This window comes from Stegostoma tigrinum, chromosome 25, assembly GCF_030684315.1.
Source record: "Stegostoma tigrinum isolate sSteTig4 chromosome 25, sSteTig4.hap1, whole genome shotgun sequence".
NCBI lineage: Eukaryota > Metazoa > Chordata > Chondrichthyes > Orectolobiformes > Stegostomatidae > Stegostoma > Stegostoma tigrinum.
This window is the reverse complement of record NC_081378.1, coordinates 53,151,720-53,177,101: the sequence shown is the minus strand read 5'-3', so window position 1 is coordinate 53,177,101 and position 25,382 is coordinate 53,151,720. Positions and strand designations below refer to the sequence as shown.

General features: G+C 45.5%; 1 protein-coding gene across 3 annotated transcripts in view; it reads right to left on the bottom strand.

Moving 5' to 3' along the window:
* Positions 1–25,382, bottom strand: part of nuak1b (NUAK family, SNF1-like kinase, 1b) — a 68,533-nt gene that overhangs the window by 14,665 nt on the left and 28,486 nt on the right. For 2 of the 3 annotated variants that reach the window (XM_048553870.2, XM_059654755.1), the window contains exon 4: positions 8,146–8,211. The exons of the other annotated variant lie outside the window; for it this stretch is intronic. In XM_048553870.2, the coding sequence (XP_048409827.1) occupies positions 8,146–8,211 (66 nt within the window). The remainder of the gene's footprint in view (positions 1–8,145; positions 8,212–25,382) is intronic. 3 annotated transcript variants of the gene reach the window in all.

Here is a 25,382-nt window from a genome sequence, read left to right as displayed (position 1 = left end):
ACTACCTATACCTTCCACCAAATCATTTACGTATATCACAAACAACAGTGGTCCCAGCACAGATCCCTGCGGAATACCACTGGTCACAGATCTCCAATTTCAGAAACCCCCTTCCACTACTACCCTCTGTCTCCTGTTGTCCAGCCAGTTTTTCAATCCATCCAGCTAGCACATTCTGGACCCCATGTGACTTCACTTTCTCCATCAGCCTGCCATGGGGAACCTTATCAAACGCCTTACCGAAGTCTGCCATGGGGAACCTTATCAAATGCCTTACTGAAGTCCATTTATATGACATCTACAGCCTTTCCCTCATCAATCAGCTTTGTCATGTCCTCAAAGAATTCTATTAAGTTGGTAAGACATGACCTTCCCTGCACAAAACCATGCTGTCTATCACTGATAAGACCATTTTCTTCCAAATGGGAATAGATCCTATCCCTCAGTATCTTCTCCAGCAGCTTCCCTACCACTGATGCCAGATTCGTCAGTCAATAATTACCTTGATTATCCTTGCTACCGTTCTTAAACAAGGGTACAACATTAGCAAATCTCCAGTCCTCCGGGACCTCACCCGTGTTTAAGGATGCTGCAAGGAGACCTGTTAAGGCCCTGGCTATTTCCTCTCTCGCTTCTCTCAGTAACCTGGGATGGATCCCATCTGGACCGAGGGACTTATCTAAGCTCTCACCCCTCTATCTGGGAAGGTTTGAAAGATTAGGAGAAACCCCTCCATTATCTCCACTCCCATTTCCCTCATAAAGGATGACAGAGGATGTTCACCAGGATGTTGCCTGGTATGGAGGGTGCTCGCTATGAAGAAAGGTTGAGTAGATTAGGATTATTTTCAAATTTTCTGATTAGCAAATTTGCCAATGACACAAAGATCGGTGGAGGAGCAGATAGTGAAGGGGACTGTCAGAGATTACAGCAGAATATAGATAGATTGGAGAGTTGGGCAGATAAATGGCAGATGGAGTTCAATCTGGGCAAAACTTCAAAACTTCCTCCCTCCATATGCCGACTTGACCTAGACCCTCCTTTCAAATAAACAATGAAGATAACGCCAATCAAATAGAACAGGACATGGCATGGACTAGCAGAAACGGCAGACTTTTGACAACTTGAATTTAATACAGAGAAGTGACAAGTGGAAAAGTTAGAAAATGGGAATATTGACCCAATGCCACAAGTTTGATTCAAAGACCTTTAGGGTGAAATGTAGGTACAATAAGCCCAGTGAACCCTGGATATCTAGGAATATTCAAGACTGCATAAGAAGGAAAGATGTGTAACAGGTACAAAGGGAACAAATCCACAGAGGACCTCTTAGAGTTAGGGAAGTGCAGACAGCAACTTAAGAAAGCATAAAGGATAGCAAAGAAAGACTTGAACAAACACTGGTGGGTAGTATTAAGGAGAATCCCATGATGTTCTATAAGTATATCAAGGGGAAGAGAATAACCAGGTAAACAGTAGGGCCCATTAGGGACCAAGTGGAAATGCATGTGTGGAGCCAGAGGACATTGGTAGAGGTTAAATGAATACTTCACAACTGTTTTCACTCAGGAGGAGGAGAACGTGGATGCAAAATTTGGGAAGAGGGACCATGAAATTCTTCATCAGGTTGATAGAGAGCGTGAAGAGGTATTGGTGGGTTTAAAAGTGGACAAATCCAAAGCTCTGGATGAATTGTGTCCCAGGCTCCTGTGAGGTATAGGGGAGGAGATTGCAGGGGCCCTGACCCTAGTTTTTAATTCCACAGAGAGGCTGCTAGAGGACTGGAGAACAGCAAATGTGATTCCACTTTTCAAGGGTGGTAAAGATTAACCAGGGAACTACAGCCCAGAGTGTCTCTCATCAGTGTCAAGGAGAAAATGTTGAAGGAAAAATTAATCTCCATTCAGAGAAGCAAAGTTTCATCAGGGACAGTCAGTATGGTGTTGTGAGAGAAAGAAAGCGAGCAATCTTGGAGTGCTTGTCAAATGGCAGGGTAAGTTAATAGGATGGTTAAGGCAGCATATGGGACACTGGCCTTTATCAGTTGAGACCTGGGAGGCTTCATTGAAGCTGTACAGGACTTTGGTGAAACCACAATTGGAAAACTATGTGTAACTATGGTCATTACACTGTCGGACAGATGTGATTGCACAGGAAAGGATGTGAAAGAGCTTCACTAGGATGTTGCCTGAGATGGAGTATTCAGCTATCAAGAGATGCTGGATGAGCTCAGGTTGTTTTCTTTAGAGAATAAAAGTTTGAGGGGGTAATATTATAAAGGTTCAAAGATTATGAGGGGCATGGACAGGATGGATAGAAGGCAGCTGTTACCTTTGGTCAAAGGGTCAATAACAAGGGGGTATAATTTTGAAGTGAAAGGCAGGAGGTTTAGAGGTGAGTTGAGGGAAAAGACTTTTACCCAGAGGCTCAATCCTCACAAAATTTACAAAAATACTTGAACAAGCACTTTAAGTGTCATAAAATTCGAGTCTTAGTGCTGGAAGGTTGAACTAGTGTAGATTTAGTGTAACTTTGGTGGTACAGACTCGGTGGGCTTGGTGACCTTTCTGTACTGTATGATTTGACGATAAAAGGTTTCAACATTAGACATAGTGTTGGGAGTATTATAGTAACATGAACAGCAAGTTGGCTAACTCAAAGAAAACAAAGTCAAGATAAATAGGTCATTTTCAGGTTGACAAACTGTAGCTAGGTGAACACCATGGAGATCTGTGTTAGGGCCTCAATTATTTACAATCCAAGTTGATAACTTGGATGAAAAAACAAAGTGTATTGTAGCCAAAGTTGCTGAAAATTCCAAGTACGAAAGCAAGCTGTGGAGAGAGCATAAAGCCTGTGTGGTTAACTTAGGTGGGCAAAAATGTCACAGGTGAAGCACAATGTGGGAAAATGAGAGACATTTCTCTTTGGCAGCAATAATATAAAGGCAGGATATTATTTTAACATGAGAGAGACTGCAGAATGCTGTAGTACAGAGGAACCTGGGTACAGTATTTCTTCAACTTTTCTCTTCTGCATGAATCTCCATGGGTGGCAGAGATTCCAAAACAGGGCATCAATGCTGCAATACGCGTGTTGTGCGCGAAGCTCGGAAGTAATGTTATCTGGGTGTGCTTGAGTGTGAATAAAAGACAGCATTGCAGTCACTGCAAGCAATTAGGAAGGCATCTGGAATATTAGCTTTCATTGGTGGAGAGGTGAAGTGCAAAGATAGGAGAGGCTTGCACTGGTGAGACCACAGATGGAGTCCTGGTTTGGGTCTCCTTAGAGAAGAATATTGAGGCAGCTCCGGGATGGCTCACCAGATTGATTCCTGGATAAAATGATTACAAGGAAGGTTTATATGGGTTGGTTTATTCTGGCTGGAGTTTAGAAGAATGAGGGTTGATCTGATAGAAATATACAAGATTATGGGGGCCCTTGACAGAGTGAATTCTGCTCCTTTGTGGAAATGGAGAACTCGGGGGCATGTTTTTGGGGAGAAATTTATTTTCCAGAGGACCATTCACTATGTCAGAGAACACTGCAGGCTGGATCATTGGATATATTCAACACTGGGTTCAACAGCACAGTGTCTCTGTGTAGCCCTCTCTGTGGTGGAGATGGAAACAGAATTCTCGACAATGGCTACCTTCAGCTGGTCTTAACTCAATGAAATACAAATCAGAGAGGTGGCAATGAGGATTGGATGACTTTTTTTTACATGTAGAGTGATTATCTATAATGACCAGATGACCAACCACACAGACCCAAGCCCATGATATCAGCTGACTGTAACAGGCCATGGGCTCTCAACCATCGGGGAGGTGGGGAGGCAGGAAACAGGGTGTGAGGGGCTGGGGGGTGAGGCGGCTGAAGCAGGGGACACAGGAGGCAAGGGGGAGGGGAAGGCTGGGAGTAAGAGAAAAGGGAAGGCTGGGAGTGAGGGGGAAATGGCAGCTGATAGGGGAGACTGGGGGTGAGGAAGAAATGGGGGCGAGGGGGGAGTGGAGGCTGAGGTGGGAGCGACGGGGGAGTGGAGGCTGAGGTGGGAGAAGTGGGGGCAAGGGGGGAGTGGAGGCTGAGGTGGGAGAAGTGGGGGCTGAGGTGGGAGAAGTGGGGGCGAGGGGGGAGCGGAGGCTGAGGTGGGAGAAGTGGGGGTGACGGGGGAGCGGAGGCTGAGGTGGGAGACTGGAGGTGAGTTTGGGGCTAGGGGTTGTAGGCGAGGTTTGGGGCTGCACTTGACAAAGTAGATTTTCTCCTGTGGCGGTGGACCTGATGTTGGTTTCTTTGGCCACGGCTCCTTCACCACACCCGCCAAGTGGGGATAGGCCCTGTCCAAAGCCAAGAGGCTGCACTGGGTTGGGTGGGCAGAGGGGTGGTGGGGAAGCTGAGAGAGGATCAGGGCTGCCTCATCAGCCCTCATCCCTCAATGTCTGTTCCCCACTCCCTGCCAACTTGTTGAAACTTGTAAAGTTGATTTTGAATTGGTTTGAAAGGCTGTTCCATCTGCACGTCATGTTCAGGCCTACAGTAAGCCAGTACAGTACACTATTAAAAATAGCATTTCACTAATCTCAAGGACAGTGGGAATTCAACACTAACAGAGAGGGTTGGTGTCATTAAAATCAAGGTAACCATAATACTAACTTCTCGCTCCACACTCCCCTCCAGCCCCAAGACACCTGGCACCTTTCCCTGCAACCACAGGAGGTGCTACGCCTGCCCCTACATCTCCCCTCTCACCCCCATCCAAGACCCAAGACAAACTTTCCATATCCGACAGGGGTTCAATTGTACACCCTCCAACCTGGTCTACTGTTTCCATTGCTCCCAATATGGGCTCCATTATATCGGGGAGACTCTGTGACCGATTCACAGAGCTCCTGCACTCTGTTCGATATAATCAACCACACCTTCCAGTTGCTGACCATTTTAACTCCCCCCCCCCCAACTCCCTGGGTGACATATCCATCCTGGGCCTTTCTCCAGTACCACAATGATGCCACGCGCAAACTGGAGGAACAATACCTCATATTCTGCTCCCCCAAGCCTACAGTTCAATAGCCTGAACACAGAATTCACTAGTTTTAAAATCTCCCCAGCCCTGGCCTCATCCCATGTCCAACCCTCCCTCTCATCCCCATCTCCTTGATCTGACACCACCTGTCTATCTTCTTCCCCACATATCAGTCCCACCCTTCCCACTGACCATTCCCAATATACCGACCTGCACCATCCCACCCACCTTCTCCCAGTTCCATCCCTCTTTCTAATATTTATTTCCCAGCTCCCTTCCTCTTCTGCGGTCCTCATGAAGAATCCAGGCCCGAAATATTGACTCTCCTATGCCTCTGATGCTGCCTGAACTCCTGGCCATCTCAGATCCCAAACATTGCGTCAAGTTGGTTGGTCAAAGTCCAGGGCTGATAAAATCAGACACTCATTTCAGGGAGCGGAGTCACCGTAACAGGAGATAAACTGATAGAAAGAGACTTAATATAAAGTATAAAGATGAAATAAATTTAATTATTCGTGTAATGATATTTTTTTATCAAAGACATACTGGCATTAAAGAAAGAGATAGCAAGAACTGTCAATGCTGGAGTCTGAGACAACAAGGTGTGGAGCTGGAGGAACACAGCAGGCCAGGTAGCTTCAGAGGAGCAGGAAAGCTGACATTTCAGGTTGGGACTCTTCTGAAGACCCTTCCAGCTCCACACGTTGGCATTAAAAAAAAACTTGTTTTTAATATGTAAATCACTCTGGCAGCATTGGTTATATATGCTTTGGTTGTGATTATTAGAAAATAAAATACAATCATCTCATTGGAATGTTTCAGTATTTTTGATATTGTATTCTGATAAGTGAGGTGCATGCGGCAGTTTACATTTAGATGAATATGTTGATTTCATTGATAGAGAGGGTATGTAGTGTACAGCCCTCTCTGTTGGGAAGGTTCAAATAAAGTTTTCAATATAAAGGATGCCTTCATTTGAGCAAGTGCTAATCTTAGTCCAATGCACAACAGACAACGGCTTTTGAATCTACAAGGGAGTCAGGGATTGAGGGGGCGGGGGAAGCGGGGGGCACACTGGAGAGAGGGATTCTGACCATGTCAGGTCAGCCATGATCTCAGTGCATGGCGGAACAAGTTTGAGGGGCCAAATGGCCTAATCATGCTCCTATTTCTTATGTTCGCATTTGAACAATATTAAAGGATGCACAATCCTGCTCACAGGGGTTAACAAATAAGGTGGTAATAGCTGAAGACCTGGGCTGTGAGTTGATGGAGGAACTTGGCACCACTTGTGTCCAATCCTGCACTGCTACCTGAAGTCATTGTCACAGGACGACACTGCACATTGAGATAAAGTTCAGTAAATGAGGTGTCAGGCACGCCGAATGTTAATAACCATCACAATGTCCTTTACATAAAGCAACAGAATTCTTTCATCAATGCAGAGGAATTGAATGTTCTCATTGACTTTCCCTTCAGTCCCCAGAGCATGGTGCTTATCACAAAAACCATCAAACTCATCAGATTAATTCATGGCAAATCACATGAATTCAATTCTAGGCATTTCAACACAAGCTCCAGTGGAATTAAACACTTCTCAGGGGTCCTTTTTGCAACATTTCATTTTTCACCAAGAAGCAGGCTGATATTCTAGTACAGTGCAGAGCAGCATTGCAATGCCACAGGCATCATCCATCATGTGAGATGTTAACCACAGTCCCACTTATCCTATCAGATAGGAAGATCCCTGAGCATTTTTTAGAGAAAAGTAGGGTCTTATCTTTGCTGATTTCACCATATCTCTCAACCAACGGCACTGAAGCAGATAAACTGGACCTTACCTCATTGTTCCTTTTGGGAGCTTTCTCTGCACAAATTGAATATCACATTAATAAATGAATGATACTGGGCACTGCAGCGACATATCTCTAAGAGATAGTGGGCCATTTGATGAAAACTTTGTAAAGCAATAGCCCCAAAATAACAAGTATTTCTCTTTTGTGACAATAAATCAACATTTTTTTTGTAGCTGTTAATTTTCCTCCTTTCCTGTTTCCCCTCCTTGGGTTACGAACTTGCTTGGATACAGGTCTTGTCCCACATAAATTCTTGGGAGCCTGGAGACTGACCACCGCCAGACCATTTTATGATGTCAGAGGTCAGTCCACAAGCTCACAGTCAGCAGGACTCACTGGAGCAAGCACACAGCGACCAGCTGAGTGTGACGGGACTATCTGTGTAGAACTGGCTGAAATCCAACTCTGAGCAGGAAACAAAGCGGGCTTAGATCATCCCGCAGACTTCAATACTATATTATTTCTAAGAACCGGCATCAATGAATGCTTCTTGATATAAACATATGCATTTCCTACACTTCAGACCAGGGCATCTCAAAATTCTAAAACCCATCAGGCTCACTAATGTCCTTTAGGGAAGATCTACATGGGAGTCCAGTCCACAATGTGATTGATTCTTAACTGCATTTTGGAATAGGCGTAGAAAGCCACTCCCTTCAAGCAGCAAATACGAATGCGCAACAAATGCTGGCCTAGCCAGTGATGACATCCCCCAGGCAGATTTTGAAAAAGTGGGGTCTTGAGCTGAAAGTTGTGAATGGAAGTCGGACTGAGTTTCAGCAACTATACCACCAATCTCCCACAATCTCCATTCACAATGACCGGTTGTGTCAATTTTCAAACCTTGAACTGGAGCCACTGTGGGAAATGGTTTGTGAAGTACTGTTCCAGCCCGTGGTGTCTGGATGTTAGAAAGGAAACACAAATCAACATTGCACACCTTATAAAAACCAAAAGAACTGTGGATGCTGTAAATCAGAAACAAAAACAAAATTGCTGGAGAGGCTCAGCAGGTCTGACCCTTCCTCAGAAGAAGGGTCACCAGACCCAAAACGTTAACTCTGTTTTTCCCTTCACAGATACTGCCAGACCTGCTGAGCCTCTCCAGCAGTTTTGTTTTTGTTCCACACATTATGTTCAATAGTTCAGTTAATATAACTCCCAGCTTCACACTGAGAACATATCTGTGATTTCAAAATTTCTTCTGTAGAATTACAGTACCAGGAAAAAGGCATTGTCTTTTCTACTTGTCTACAGAATGAATCATACCTTAATGTTATAATTTTCATCCAGCAAGATGTTTTCTAACTTCAGATCTCGGTGAACAACTCCATTCTGTAAGAGAGAGATATACAGACCAGCCATCAGTGGCCATGTGCCATCTGCTGCCCCTCACTGCCTTTGTGACATACACAACACCCCACTGTCAGTGTGCCATATAAACACACATTTATTCACAGGGCAGGTGCAATTCTTTTTGTTGTTAAGGTAAAAGCAGTGAGTTCTAATGAAGTGGAACACGCTGCCTGAATAGGCTGTGGAAGCAGACTCAGCCACAACTTTCTGTAGGGAATTAGGTAAATCTAACTTAACGATATGGAGTAGGCCACTTCAGGTTGAGATGAGGAAAGATGTCTTCACCCAGAGGCTGGGGAGCCTGTGGGAGCCTCTCTTTCTGCCGCAGAAAGTGGTAGAGGCCAAAACAGTGAATGCTCTTGTGAAGGGGTTAGATATAGTTCTTAGGGCTAAAGGGATTAATGTGTATGGGGAGAAAGTGGGATTGGGGGACTGAGTTGGATAACCATATTGGATGGTAGAAGAGTCTTAAAGGGTTGAATAGCCGACTCCTGCTCCTGTTTTCTATATTTCCATTTAGCAAAGGGAAATTGCAGGATTAAGCAGAATGAGTAAGGGAAGTGGGGTAAATTGGACCGTTTTACTAAATGGACTCATTCCAACTCTATGTTTTATTAAAATTCCTGTACAATCTGTGTTGTTCTTGATTTAACAAAATTGTTTTCTCAAAATTGTTATAAAAAGCTTGTCCAACTTTGGATCTCGTTGTGAAATGGCAGTGCCTCTCCCTCTGGGCCAGGAGGTCTGGATTCATGTTCCACCACAGGAAATCATATCAGGAAATCATAACCATATATTAAGATCTGCTTGATTAAAAATATACAATGTTTTGAATTCAGCCCGACCACTCAGGATACTCCCATCCCAAATTGGTCAAAAATGTTGCATTCTGTTCAGAATGAGATGTCCTGAACTATCTGCCTGTGACTTGATGAGTTTCCTTTAAACTTCCGCACCTTGATATTATATTAAATATTAAACATGATTGTGTGAAAATGAAACGGTACAGTGGCTTAAATCCAGTACTATTAAATAATGACGATAGCACAGAACTGCTACATTTTGCAATACTTAAGAAGAATATTAATGTGTTAAATTTAGGCAAAGGGCTGAATCTTTTTAGCTAAGTGTACTCACAGTGAGGCCTAGCAAGAGTTTTCATTGTATTTTACCAAACTCACTTCATTAACTGAAAGCAAATGAAAGAACTGTAAATCAGAATCAAAAACAGAAATTGCTGGAACAGCTCAGCAGGTCTGGCAGTATCTGTGGAGAGAAATCAGTTCTGGGTCCAGTGACCTTTCCTCAGAAGTGCGTTGTTGCCTCATTAACTACCTACCCCCACCCACATGATGTCCCTCAGGTCTGGTTCCAGCCCCACCTTGCCATGTGCCAATCCCAGAACAACTCGACACTCACCAGATTTCTGCCAAAATATTGGCATCCCTTGCACCTGCTTCATCTTTAAACTCTGTGGTCTACCCAGACATGCACTGCCAGACATATTTCCTGCCATTTGCCCCAGTCATGGCATAATTTGGTGCCCTGCTTCGTGGACAGGGTCTCAGAGCTTCTGCTGGACTGGATGGTGCCATTAAAAAGGCTTTCCCCTTTGGTCAGGACCAGCAACACAGCCCACAACCTCTAGTTCAATGCTAGACTGATCATTAGACCAGTTCTGAGGAAGGGTCACTGGACTTGAAACATTAACTCTGATTTTCTCTTCACAGGTGCAGCCAGACCTACTGAGCTTTTCCAGCAACTTCAGTTTTTGAGACCAATGCCCAGCCTGGTCATTGGCTGGGAATGACCAGGAATTGGGTATAGGAGCAAAGAGGTCCTTCTGCAGCTGTACAGTGCCCTGGTGAGACCACACCTGGAGTATTCGGTGCAGTTTTGGTCTCCAGATTTGAGGAAGGACATTCTTGCTATTGAGGAAGTGCAGCGTAGGTTCACAAGGTCAATTCCCGGAATGGCGGGACTATCATATGTTGAAAGATTGGAGCGACTGGGCTTGTATACACTTGAGTTTAGAAGGATGAGAGGGGATCTAATTGAGACGTATAAGATTATTAAGGGATTGGACACTCTGGAGGCAGGAAGCATGTTTCCGCTGATGGGTGAGTCCAGAACCAGAGAACACAGTTTAAAAATAAGGGGTAGGCCATTTAGAACAGAGTTGAGGAAAAACTTCTTCATCCAGAGAATGGCGGATATATGGAATGCTCTTCCCCAGAAGGCAGTGGAGGCCAACTCTCTGGATACTTTCAAGAAAGAGATGGATAGAGCTCTTAAAGATAGTGGAATCAAGGGTTTTGGGGATAAGGCAGGAACAGGACACTGATTGTGGATGATCAGCCATGATCATAATGAATGGTGGTGCTGGCTCGAAGGGCCGAATAGCCTACTCCTGCACCTATTGTCTATTGGTCTGAGGTTACCACCCTAGTCAGTGCAATCTCAGCCATCTGGAGGAATGCCCAGCATTCCATGGAAGAAGGTCAATGACATAGTCCACCCCACCAGTCTGAGTGCCACCACCTTCTCACCAATAACTTACCCTCAGTCTGTGATTGCACCCATCACTCACCAATGCTCATGCTCTAAATCTCATGACTACCTGCAATATCTTCCTTCACTCGCTGTCACCTAGCCCATCCCCTGACACCACAAACCCTGACGCCCTGTGTGCTGCTTACTTACTCAATGAGGACATCCCCGCACCCGCACTGTCAGTAATATCTGTGCCACCAACTTTCATTTCCCATAATCCCTGCCTCTCTCGCTCCTTCAAGGAAGGAAACAGACCACCATGAGGCAGATGGAGTCAAGATGGGAGATGTGCTGCTGGTCATTCTCCTCCTTATTCCTCATGAGGAAAGGATCCTGACTCTGACCTCCTTGGGCATGTCCCTGACTGGTCCTGAATTACTGTGCCAGGGCCCACTCAGTCATTGCCAATGGCCTTGACATTCTGAGGCTTGCTTCCAACTGTGACAAGTTCCTTGGCTTCATGCCTGCACTAACCAGCTGGTATAACCAGTGGGAATGTGTATCTCTGGCTGTGGGGGGCAAGTACAAAATGGTGAGGCAAGGCAGGGACACGGTGAGTACCAGTCAGGTTCAGAGTGAGCGAGCGCTGAGAGTGACTGAAGAATGAGTCCACGAGCTGGATGTGTCCCCTTGAGCACAGAGTCCTTTCTGTAGAGTTACCATGGTAATTGCTGGTGCAGCCTGAGATGCTGTTTGGAAGGGCAGAACTGCCCTGTAAGTGAACTGGAGATGTGTCATGAGGGTTTTTAAGAGGCTGTCAGATGCCAATGTCTGGATGTGGGGTATGTGTGACTAGTGCCCATGGAGCATGTCCTGAGATGTTGTTGCCTGGATTACAACATGGAGGTCATTTGGAACAAACTTTCAGTTGAAGTGCCCAGGCACCTATTCTGATTTCCATGTCAAGATTAAGAATCATAGATACAGAGATGTACAGCGAGGAAACAGACCCTTTAATCAAACTCGTCCATGCTGACCAGATATCCTAGATAAATCTAGTCCCATTTATCAGCATTTGGCCCACTTCGCTCTCAACCCTTCCTATTCATATACCCATCCAGATGCCTTCAGTCAGCTTGAGTGACATATTTGGTAAGGTAGGAAGTTGAATATTAGATTAGATTGGAATGGATTCCCTACAGTGGGGGAACAGGGCCTTCGGTCCAACAAGTCCACACCGACCCTTGAAGCATCCTACCCAGACCCATCCCCCTGTAACCCACTCATCCCTGAACACTATGGGCAATTTAGCATGGCCGATCCACCTAGCCTGCACATCTTTGGGCTGGGCGAGGAAACCGGAGCACCCGGAGGAAACCCACGCAGACACGGGGAGAATGTGCAAACTCCACACAGACCGTTGCCCGAGGGTGGAATCGAACCTAAGTCCCTGGTGCTGCGAGGCTGCCGTGCTAACCACTGAGCCCCTGAGACGATTAACCAGTTATAATTTCCCCATAACCGGCAACTCACCGCTGTATGGTGAGAAACTCCTCAAGCCACTCAACAGATGTATAAAAGATGCAGCAAGTCACTTCCACGTTGAGCTGGGTCTTACCCCAATTGCCTGATTCTGGCACAAATCTTGGCACAGTCCATGTCACTCAGGTCCCTGTGAGTTTCCACTCAATGTGTCTGCAGTCAGTCAGACCTGCTGCTCAGGCTGTAAGGCTCTGTTTACAGCAGGTCAGTGAGAGAGCAGACTAGATGAACCAGAACAAACTATATTCTGAATTTACAGCATTGCGTCAGGACAATCTTATTCAGTCTAAAGAATCTGAAAGCAGATTAGATCGCAGGCAGTGACTCATAGCTCATAGAATCCCTACAGTGTAGAAACAGGCCCTTTGGCCCAACAAGTCCACACTGACCCTCAGAGCATCCCACCTAGACCCATCCCTCTGTAAAACACTTAGTCTACACATCCCTGAACACCACAGACAATTTTCCATGGCCAATCCACCTAACCTGTACATCTTTGGACTGTGGGAGGAAACTGGAGAAACTGTAGGAAACCCACGCAGACACAGGGAGAAAGTGCAAACTCCACAGAGACAGTCACCCGAGGGTGGAATCGAATCCAGGTCCCTGGCGCTGTGAAGCTGCAGTGCTAACCACTGAGCCACTGTGCAGGTCTACATTGCTCTATATAGAAAGGGGAAGTCTCAACTCTTTTCAAAAACACTGAACTCCCTGAAACATAGGAACAGGAGCAGGCCCCTTGTGCCTGTTCTGCCATTCAATAAGATCATGGCTGATAATGTGATCTCCATATGCCTGTATTTTACCGATATCCATTTATAACTTTGCTCGACAACAATTTATCGATCTCAGATTTAAAATTAGCAAATCCATTATCCACCACTATTAGCGGAAGAGAATTCCAAACACTTGGGGTGGCACGGTGGCTCATTGGTTAGAGACCTAAGTTCAATTCCACCCTTAGGCAACTGCCTGTGTGGAGTTTGCACATTCTCCGAGACTCTGTGTGGGTTACCTCTGGGTGCTCCGGTTTCCTCCCACAGTCCAAAGATGTGTTGTTAGATGGATTGGCTGTGCTAAATTGGGCATTGTGTCCAGGGAAGTGTAGGTTAGTTGGATTAGCCATGGAAAGTGCAGGGTTATAGGGACAGGGTAGGTGAGGGCGTAGGTCTGTGTGGGGTGCTCTTTGGACGGTCACTATGGACTTGATGGGCCAAGTGGCATGCCTCCACACTATAGAGATTCTACTATCTATCAAACCTTGGGTGTGGAATTATGACAGTATTGTGAGATCACAGTGTAGTGTTACAATATGTCTTTGGAATATTAACATAATTTATATGTATTTCTGGTCATAACTTCAAAACTTTGAGTTGATGTGGTTTGCACATGTGTAGTGAAAACAGTTGTTGGTCCTTAATGATTGCATGTCATTTGTGTGAACACTTTGGTGTTTAATATCAGCACCCAATAACAATTCAATAAGATCCAAGGATTGGTCTGAAATGCTGACTTCTGAGAAACTGCCCACATACTTCACAGCTTCAGAACTCCTTGTAGGCCAACCTCAGGAAAAATGGCATCTACAGCATTGACTAGGAGGAAGTGCATAAAAAAGTACCATCGAGGAATGGATCTCAAACAGCAAAGAACGCAGACAGCTAAGGACAAACTCGGGAGCAGTGAAAGCGAGGACCAGGGGCCTGCTGGGAAGGTAAGTTCTTCATTTCGACAGCAGGGCTGACTGGGAGGGTCATATTGCACTCTCAGAAGGTGACTGGACTGATATATTTGGGCAGTGGCTAAACCCAAGACACTACATGTGAAGTGTCTCCCACCCACCCTCCTCCTCTGACCCAAAAAAATACATTCTGGTGTCTTGACAAGGTAAGTGTTTTTCTTTTTCTTTTTTTTAAATCGTGTTTTGGTAAGTAGAGTGACTTGGTACATTTTGGTTTCCATTTCATTTATCTAGTATTTGATATTATAGTAAGTTAAGCTTAGGAGTAAAAACGGCAGGAGATCCCAGACGCGTGTTATGCTTCTTTTGCTCAATGTGGGAGCTCAGGGGCGCGGCCGATGTCCCTGACTCCTACACATGCAGGAAGTGTGTCCAGCTGCAGCCCTCATTAGACCACATGACGGCTCTGGAGCTGTGGATGGACTCATTTTGGAGCATCCGCAGATTAGGATTGCTCAGGGAGAAAGGGAATGGGTGACCAAAAGGCAGAAAAAAGCAGGAAGGCAGTGCAGGTGTCGCCTGCGGTCTTCTCCCTCCAAAGCAGGCATACCGTTTTGGATACTGTTGGGGGAGATGGCTCACCAGGGGAAGGCAGCAGGAGCCAGGTACATGGCACCGTGGCTGGCTCTGCTGTACAGAAGGGCGGGAAAAAGATTGGAAGGGCTATAGTCACAGGGGATTCAATTGTAAGGAGAGTAGATAGGCTGGTCTGTGGTCAAAACAAGACTCCCGAATGGTATGTTGCCTCCCAGGTGCATGGGTCAGGGATGTCTCAGACTGGCTGCAGGACATTCTGAAGGTGGATTGTGAACAGCCAGCTGACGTGGTGCATATAGGCACCAATGATATGGGTAAAAAATGGGATGAGGTCTTACAAGCAGAATTTAGGGAGTTAGAGCCAAGTCAAAAAGTAGGACCTCAGAGGTAGTAATCTCAGGATTGCTATCAGTACCACGTACTAGTCAGTCAGAGTAGAAATGAAAGAATAGGCAGGATAAATGCCTTGAGAGATGGTGCAGGAGGGAGGGGTTCAGATTTTTGGGACATTGGACAGGTTCTGGGGAGGTGGGACTATTGCAAATCTGATGGTCTACACCTGGGAAGGACAAGAACCAATGTGCTAGGGGCTGCTTTTGCTAATGCTGTTGGAGAGGGTTTAAACTAATGTGGAAGGGGGATGGGAACCAAATGAGGAGGTTAGTGGATAGTAAGGAGGTAGTAACGAAAGCTATAAGGAACTAGATAATGAAGTCAGTGTGACTAAGGGGAAGAGTAGGCAGAGAGCAGATGATGAACGCAAAGGGACAGATGGTTTGAGGTGCATTTGTTTTAATGCAAGAAATGTAGTTGGTAAGGCAGATGAACTTAGGGCTTGGATTAGTACCTGGGAGTATGATGTTATTGCTATTACTGAGACTTGGTTGAGGGAAGGGTAAGATTGGCAACTAAATATCCCAGGATATAGATGCTTCAGGTGGGATAGAGAGGGAGGTAAAAGGGGTGGAGGAGTTGTAGTAATGGTCAAAGACGATATCACAGCCGCACTGAAGGAGGGCCTCATGGAGGACTCGAGCAGTGAGGCAGTATGGGTAGAACTCAGAAATAAGAAGGATGCAGTAACAATGCTGGGGCTGTACTACAGGCCTCCCAACAGCAGGCATGAGATGGAGGTACAAATATGTAGACAGATTATGGAAAGGTGTAGGAGCAACAGGGTGGTGGTGATGGGAGATTTAATTTTCCCAACATTGACTGGGATTCACTTAGTGTTAGGGGTCAAGATGGAGCAGAATTTGTAAGGAGCATCCAGGAGGCTTTTGGAGTGCAGTTTGCAAATAGTCCAACTTGGGAAGCGGCCCTTACCGAATCTAGTGTTGGGGAATGAGCCCGGCTGGGTGGTTGAAGTTTCAGTAGGGGATTACTTTGGAAATAGTGATCACAATTCCGTAAGTTTCATAATTTCACATTGATGGACAAAGATGAGAGTAGTCCTAAAGGAAGAGTGCTGAACTGGGGGAAGGCCAACTATAGCAAAATTCAGCAGCTGGGGAATGTGGACTGGGAGCAGCTGTTGGAGGGTAAATTCATATTTGATATGTGGGAGGCTTTTAAAGAGAGGTTGATTAGAGTTCAGGACAGACGTGTCCCTGTGAAAAGCGCAAGATAGGGAACCATGGATGATAGGTGAAATTGTGGGACTCGCAAAGAGGAAAAAGGAAGTATACATAAGGTCTAGGCGACTGAAAACAGATGTAGCTTTGGAAGAATAATCGGGAAAATAGGACCAATCTGAAATGAATAATTAAGAGGGCTAAAAAGGGTCATGAAATATCTTTAGTACTTAGAGTTAAGGAAAATCCCAAAGCTTTTTATTCATACATAAGGAGCAAGAGGGTAACTAGAGAAAGGGTTGGCCAACTCAAGGACAAAGGAGGGAAGTTATGCGAGGAGTCAGAGAAAATGAATGAGATTCTTAATCAATACTTTGCGTCGGTATTCACCGAGAGGGACATGACAGATGTTGAGGTTAGGGATAGATGTTTAATTACTCTAGGTCAAGTTGGCATCAGGAGGGAGGTGGTGTTGGGTATCCTAAAAGGCATTAGGGTGGACAAGTCCCCAGGTCCGGATGGAATCTATCCCAGGTTACGAGGGAAGCAAGCGAGGAAATAGCTGGGGCCTTAATAGATATTTTTGCACTATCCTTGAGCAGGGGTGAGGTCCCGAGGACTGGAGAATTGCTAATGTTGTTCCCTTGTTTAAGAAGGATAGCAAGGATAATCCAGGTAATTATAGACCGTCAGTGGTAGGGAAGCTGCTGGAGAAGATACTGATGGATAAGGTTCCCCATGGTAGGCTAATGGAGAAAGTGAAGTCGCATGGGGTCCAGGGTGTACGAGCCAGATGGATAGAGAACTGGCTAGGCAACAGGAGACAGACAGTAGCCACGGAAGGGAGTTTCTCCAAGTGGAGAACTGTGACCAGTGGTATTCCAGAGGAATCCGTGTTGGGACCACTGTTGTTTGTGATATACATAAACGATCTGGAGGAAAGTATAGATAGTCTGATTAGCAAGTTTGCACTAAAACTGGTGGAGTAGCAGATAGTGAAGGAGACCGTCGGAGAATGCAGCAGAATATAGATAGATTGGAGAGTTTGGCGGAGAAATGGCAGGTGGAGCTCAATCCAGGCAAATGCGAGATGATGCATTTTGGAAGATCCAATTCAAGAGCAAACTATACGATAAATGGAAAAGCCCTGGGAGAAATTGATGCACAGAGAGATGTGGGTGTTCAGGTCCATTGTGCCCTGAAGGTGGCAATGCAGGTCGATAGAGTGGTCAAGAAGGCATATGGCATGCTTTCCTTCATCGGACAAGAGTATTGAGTACAAGAGTTGGCAGGTCATGTCACAGTTGTATAAGACTTTGGTATGACTACATTACCAAAAGGATGCGGATGCTTTGGAGAGGTTGCAGAGGAGGTTCACCAGGATGCTGCCTGGTATGGAGGGCACTAGCTTTGAAGACAGGTTGAGTAGATTAGGGTTATTTACATTAGAAAGACAGAGTTTGAGGGGGGGACCTGATTGAGGTCTACAAAATCATGAGAGGTATAGTCACGGTGGATAGCAAGATGATTTTTCCCAGAGTGGGGGACTCGGTTACTCGGAGGGGGGAAGGGTTATGATTTCACGGTGAGAGGGGAAAAATTGACGGGATCTATCCTTGGAAAGTTCTTTACGCAGAAGGTGGTGGGTACCTGGAACACGTTGCCAGTGGAGGTGGTAGAAGCGGGCACGATAGCGTCATTTAAGATGTATCTAGACAGATACATGAATGGGCAGGGAGCAGAGGGATATAGATCTTTGGAAAATAGGTAACAGGTTTAGACAGAGGACCTGGATCGGGGCAGGCTTGGAGGGCCGAAGGGCCTGTTCGTGTGCTGTAATTTTCTTTGTTTTTGTTCTTTGTAAACGGGAAGCTGGAAAGACTTAGCAGTGGCAATAAATTCAGACAGGTCATCCTCAGTTAACCCACACTGTGAAAAGCCAGGCAGGTGCACACACAAAACAAAATCATCTTCAATAGCACAGGGAAACCAACAGCAATGACACCCCATTTATTTAGAATCTATGTTAGCGTGTGTTTCCTGTCAACAAAGCTTTATTTCCAGAGTCAATTTTGCTTCCTAATCAATATGTCATTACATATAACGTAAATTGCAAAAACAAGTTTTGTCACACTTATGGTGGGGCAGTGGTGATTACATTTTGCAACTTGTGGTTTCTGTACAGATAAACTCTGACTGTAACTAGTGTTATTGTTCTGATCCTCGACTGCTATTTAATTACAAATAATGATATTACCCTAGTGTTTACCCTCTAACCCCTAATAACCAAACATGGCTTTGATCCCCCCCACTTCTATTGGTCTAGGAGCTGGATTAGAATTTTAATAAATATTGACAACACTCTACCAAGTTGATATTCTCTGTGGTCTTTGTATAAACATGATGATCTCTTGTTTTCATGTGATTTCTCACTTGGCAAAGTCAAGGTTCAACTGTAACTAATAGTTCTTGACCAAATAATCAACAGGATCATCAGAATGGTAGCACAGTGGTTTCAGTTGGAAGGGAGTTGCCTGGGTGTCCTCAACATTAACTTTAATGCCATTCAATCTCATGGTTTTGGGTTAAACATGGGCAAGGAAGCCTCCTGATTACTTACGTACAATCCTCCACTGGCTGATTAGTCAGTACTCCTCAATGCTGAACAACATTTGGAGAAAGCGCAGAGGGTGGAAAGGGCACCAAGTGTACTCTGGCTGGGGAATTTCAATGTCCAGCACCAACAGTGGCTCGGCAGCAGTACTACTGATTGAGCTGGTCGGGTCCTAAAGGATATAGCTGCTAGACTGGGTCTGCATCAGGTGGTGAGGGAACCGATAAGAGGGAAAAACATATTTAATCTCATCCTTACCAATCTGCTGTAATGGTAAGAGTGACCACCGCACAGTGCCTCTGGAGACTAAGTCCCGACTTCACACCAAGAACAACCTCCATCATGTTGCGTGGTGCTATCATAGTGCCAAATGGAACAGACTTCAAACAGATCTAGCAACTCAAAACTGGGCATCGATGAGGAGCTATGAGCCATCAACAGCAGCAGAATTATACTCATGGCCCGGCATATCCTCCGCTCAACCATTACCATCAAGGCAGAGGATCAACCCTGGTTCAATGGAGAGTGTAAGAGGGCATGCCAGGAGCAGCATCAAGCTTACCTGAAGATGAGGTATCAACCTGGTGAAACCACCAAACAGAACTACTTGTGCACCAACCAACACAAGCAGGCTGAGCTAAGTAATCCTAAAACCAACGGATCAGATCTAAGATTTGTAGTTTTGCTACATCTAGTTGTGAATGGTGGTCGACAATTAAACACTGGAGGAGAAGGCTCCAGAAATATCACCATCTTCAGTTATGGAAAAGTTCAGCACATCAGTGCAAAAGATAAAGCTGAAGCATTCGCTTCAATCTTCAGCCAGAAATGCCGAGTGGATGATCTATCTCAACCTCCTCCAATAGTCCCCAGCATCAACAATCTTCTGCCAATTCGATTTACTCCACATGATGTCACAAAATATTTGGAAGCACTGGATACCTTGAAGGCTATGACAACATTCCGGCAATGGTATTGAAGACTTTGCTCCAGAGCCTGGCTGCACCCCTATCAAACTGGTTCAGTACAATTACAATGCTGGCATCCACCCGACAATGTGGAAAGTTAATAAAATGTGAGGCTGGATGAACACAGCAGGCCAAGCAGCAGCTCAGGAGCACAAAAGCTGAATGTGGAAAGTTACCTGGGATTGGGTTAAGGTTAAGGTTAAGGTTAAGGCTAGGTTGTCCTGCCACCTATTGATTCATGTACATATTCACCCAGGTCTCTCTGCTCCTGCACATGCTTGAAAATAATATATTTTCTTTTATATTGTGTCATATACCTTTTATACCAAGGTTTATTAACTCTGTTGGCTGCATTGAACTTCATCTGCCACTCACCCAAAACCGTCCCTACCCGCTCCACCAACTTACTCAACATCCTTTTGGAATTTCACACTGTACTCCTCAGAGTTTCCTGTTCTTACAAATTTTTGTGTCATCTGCATCAAAGTTGTACCTTTCACATCAAGAACTGAAGCATTTACACGCATCAGAAAAAAATGAGGGTCTTAAATCTGATCCTTGGGGAACTCACTACAATTGTTCTTCCAGCCAAAAAACATCCTTTGATCATTAATAAGATAATAAAATGTGAGGCTGGATGAACACAGCAGGCCAAGCAGCATCTCAGGAGCACAAAAGCTGACGTTTCGGGCCTAGACCCTTCATCAGAGAGGGGGATGGGGGGAGGGAACTGGAATAAATAGGGAGAGAGGGGGAGGCGGACCGAAGATGGAGAGTAAAGAAGATAGGTGGAGAGGGTGTAGGTGGGGAGGTAGGGAGGGGATAGGTCAGTCCAGGGAAGACGGACAGGTCAAGGAGGTGGGATGAGGTTAGTAGGTAGCTGGGGGTGCGGCTTGGGGTGGGAGGAAGGGATGGGTGAGAGGAAGAACCGGTTAGGGAGGCAGAGACAGGTTGGACTGGTTTTGGGATGCAGTGGGTGGGGGGGAAGAGCTGGGCTGGTTGTGTGGTGCAGTGCGGGGAGGGGATGAACTGGGCTGGTTTAGGGATGCAGTGGGGGAAGGGGAGAAGCCATATGGTATCAATGTGGACTTCACCAGTTTCAAAATCTCCCCTTCCCCCACTGCATCCCTAAACCAGCCCAGTTCATCCCCTCCCCGCACTGCACCACACAACCAGCCCAGCTCTTCCCCCCCACCCACTGCATCCCAAAACCAGTCCAACCTGTCTCTGCCTCCCTAACCGGTTCTTCCTCTCACCCATCCCTTCCTCCCACCCCAAGCCGCACCCCCAGCTACCTACTAACCTCATCCCACCTCCTTGACCTGTCCGTCTTCCCTGGACTGACCTATCCCCTCCCTACCTCCCCACCTACACCCTCTCCACCTATCTTCTTTACTCTCCATCTTCGGTCCGCCTCCCCCTCTCTCCCTATTTATTCCAGTTCCCTCCCCCCATCCCCCTCTCTGATGAAGGGTCTAGGCCCGAAACGTCAGCTTTTGTGCTCCTGAGATGCTGCTTGGCCTGCTGTGTTCATCCAGCCTCACATTTTATTATCTTGGAATCTCCAGCATCTGCAGTTCCCATTATCTTTGATCATTAATCTCTGGTTCCTATCCTCAGCCAATTTTGTTTTGACATTGCTACTCTCCTTTTATTCCATGACCTATAACTTTCCTCGAGTCTGTGTGTGCCACTGTATCTGCCTTCTGGAAATCCATGTAGACCACATCAACACTGTTACCCCATTGAGCCTTTCTGTTCCTGCTTCACATAACTCGAGCAAGTTGCTCACAGTATTTTCTTAACAAGCCCTTGACATCAAAGCTGCATTCAACCGAGTGTGGCATCAAGGATCCCTCACAAAACTGGAATCAATGGGTATGTGGGGCAAACTGTCTGATGGTTGGAGTCATACCTGACACATAGGAAGGTAGTTGTGGTTGTTGGAGGTCAGTCATCTCAGCTCCTGGACATCTCTGCAGGAGTTCCTCGGGGTAGTGTCCTCGGCCCAAATATCTTTAGCTGCTTCATCAATGACCTTCCCTCCATCATAAGGTCAGAAGTGGGGGTGTCCACTGATAATGGCACAACATTCAGCACCAGTTGTGACTCCTCAGATACTGAAGCAGTCCATGTTCACATGCAACAAGATCTGGACAATATCCAGGCTTGGGCTGACAAGTGGCAAATATCAGTCATTCCACACAAATGCCAGGTAGGAAAAAAATCTAACCACAGCTCCTTGACATTCAATAGTGTTATTGTCACTGAACCCCCTACTAGCAACATCCCAGGAATTGTCATTGACCAGAAACTCACTAGACTCATCACATAAACACAGTGGCCTCAAGAACAGATCAGAGGCTAGGAATACCGCAGCAAGTAATTCACCTCCTGACTCCCCAAAGACTATCCATCATCTACAAGGCACAAGTCAGAAATGTGATGGAATACTCCCTACTTGCCTGGATGAGTGCAGCTCTAACAACACTCAAGAAGCTTGACACCATCCAGCTCAAAGCAGCCCTCGCTTGATTGGCATTGCAGAAGTTCACCAAAGATCCTGAGATAGCACCTTCCAAACTTGTGACCACTTCCATCTAGAAGTATAAGGGCAATAGATAAATGGAAATATCACCACCTTCAAGTTCCCTTCCAAACCATTCACCATCCTGACTTGGAAATATATCGCTGCTCCTTCACTATTGCTGGGTCAAAATCCTTGAATTCCCTCCCTAAGGGCATTGTGGGTCAACCCACAGCAGTTCAAGAAGGCAGCTCACCACCACCTTGTCAAGGGCAATTAGGGATGGGCAATAAATGCTGGCTCAGCCAGTGATGCACACATCCCACAAATGAATAAATAAAAACAATCCATATCTGTGAATCAATCCACATTTTTCCATGTGACCACTAATTCTATCCTGAATAAATGCTTCTGGCCGTTTCCTCCAAAACTCACTGGTGTGCCGAGCCAGTCTTCACAACGTTTTTTTGAAGGGGGAAATACAATGTCTGCAACTCTCCAAACTGCTGGCAACTCTCCCAAGTCCAAAGTTGACTGTGGCCAGAACTCCCACAATCTGAACCCTCGCTTCCTTCAAATTCCTTGGACGTATCTCATCCAGTTCCAGTGTTGTTGACTTTAAACACCAACAATCTACCCACTACTTCTGCCTTACCAACTCTGAACCCTTCTAGAGTCAGAGTTTCCTCGTCGATCATCATGAGTAGTGAATTTCTCTTTGGTAAAGACAAATACAAAGTATTGATTTAACACAACAGCCACGCCTCCGCCTCCCTTTTTGGTGCTTACTCAACCTAACTTCTCTTTTACCACCTTTTTACTGCTGATGTGTTTATATAAGATTTTAAGATCTCGTTCTATGTTAGCTGCCAGTCTTTTCTCATTATCCTTCCTTGTGTAACATAGAAAATAGAAGCAGGGCTAAGCCATTTCATCCTTCAAATCTGCTCCACTATTTATTATCGTCCAACTCAATAGCCTGTTCCTGCTCTTTTTTTCCCATATATCTTCTGATTCCTTTGGCTCCAAGTGCTGTATCCAACTCCTTCTTGAAATCATACATGTTTTGGTCTTGTCAGCATTCTGTGGGAGTGAATTCCAATGGCTCATCATTCTTTGAGTGTAGACATTTCTTTTCATATCAGTCTTAAATGGTCTACCTATATCCTTAAACTGTGGTCCCTGGTTCTAAACTACCCCATCACCAGGAAAATCCGTCTTGCATCTATCTTACTTGCATCTTGTCTACTCCTGTTCAAATTTTACAGGTTTCTTTTCACCCCTTATTCCTCTGAACTCCCAGTGAATATAATCCTAAGTGAATCAACCCCTCCTCATACATCAGTGCTGTCATCCCAGGAATTAATTTGGTAAACATTTGCTGCACTCCCTCGATAGCAAGAACTTCTTTCATCAGATAAGGAAACCAGAAGACACACACTATCCCAGGTTAAAAGTGTGAAGTGATTCATTTTGGAAGGTCAAATTTGAATGCAGATTAAAGGGGTTAATGGCAGGATTCTTGGCAGTGCAGAGGAATAGAGGGATCTTGGGGTCCATGTCCATAGATCCCTCGAAGTTGCCACCCAAGTTGACAGGGTTGTAAAGAAGCTATATGGTGTGTTGACATTCATTGGCAGTGGAATTGAGTTTAAGAGCGGCAAAGTTATGCTGCAGCTCTATAAAACTCTGGTTAGACCACACTTGGAATATTGTGTTCAGTTCTGGTCACCTCATAATAGGAAAGATGTGGAAGCTTTAGAGAGGGTACAGAGGAGAGTTACCAGGATGCTACCTGGACTAGAGGGCAGGTCTTATGAGGAAAGGTTAAGAGAGCTCGGATTTTTCTCATTGGAGCGAAGACGGATGAGAGGTGGCTTGATAGAGGTGTACAAGGTGATGAGAGGCATAGATTGAGTGGATAGTCAGAGACTTTTTCCTAGGGTGGAAATGACTATTATGAGGGGGTATAATTTTAAGGTCATTGGAGGAAGGTATAGGGGAGATGTCAGAGGTCGATTCTTTAGACAGAGAGTGGTGGGCGTGTGGAGTGAGATACTTTAGAGACTTTTAAGCGACTCTTGGATAGTAGATGGAGGATAGTAAAATGTAGGGTATGCAGGGTAGATTGATCTTAGTAGGACAATAGGTTGGCACAACATTGTGGGCCGAAGAGCCTGTACTGTTCTATGTTCTACGTTTAGCCTCAGCATTTCCCTACATAATTGCAGCAAAATATCCTTGTTCCTGTACTCAAATCCTCTCACTATGAAAGTCAACATACAATTTACTTTCTCTATATCCTCTCACAGCTCATGCTCCTACCCAGCTTTGTGTCAACTGCAAATTTGGAGATCTTATGTTTAGTTCCCTCAACTAAATTATTAAAATATATTGCGAATACTGGTGATTCTCCTTTGCCCAGCTCATTATGCTAGTTTTTTGCTGAATTCAAATTTCGTCTCTGCCACTACACCATTAACCTGGGGTTTTGGATTACTAGCCCAGTGACACGACCATTTTCCTATCAATTGCAGGACCACAACCCACTTGCTACATGTGCTGTACATACCACAGTGGACTATGGCTTTGGACTGTTTGATCTCCCTCACAAGCCATTTGGTGCCCTGCTGGTGTTTCACTGAAGTATGTAGAAAAGCCTGTCTGTTCAGGAAAAGAAGAATCCCCTATTCGCACTGCCTTCCTCTCTTTGTCCTCCCCTGCTCTACAGCTGGAACATCCACAGTGCTATGGGTCACATATTACTGCACTCCTCCAAAGATCCATCACCCACATTGACATTCAGAACGGAAAACTAGTTAGTGAGCAGGATCTCCGGAGACTCCCACAATGCCTGACTGTTTCTATCAGAATGCCTGGTGATCACTCATTCCCCGTTGGCCTAACTTATGGCGTGAGCACCTCCCTATGTACTTACTTTGTGCTCAGATCTATGAGTCATGGAGGCATCTCACCGTGTGTCTCCAGCTGCTGCTTGAGCTCTGAAACCTGGCCGTTAAGCTTGTGTAACTCGTCCAGGTCACAAGAAATGTTTCAGAATCCCCACGTACCACAGGGCATGCAGTCCACCTGACTGAGGTGCCCTACCATACCTCAGTTTATTCTTTGAAGTCACTGTAACACTAATTACTTT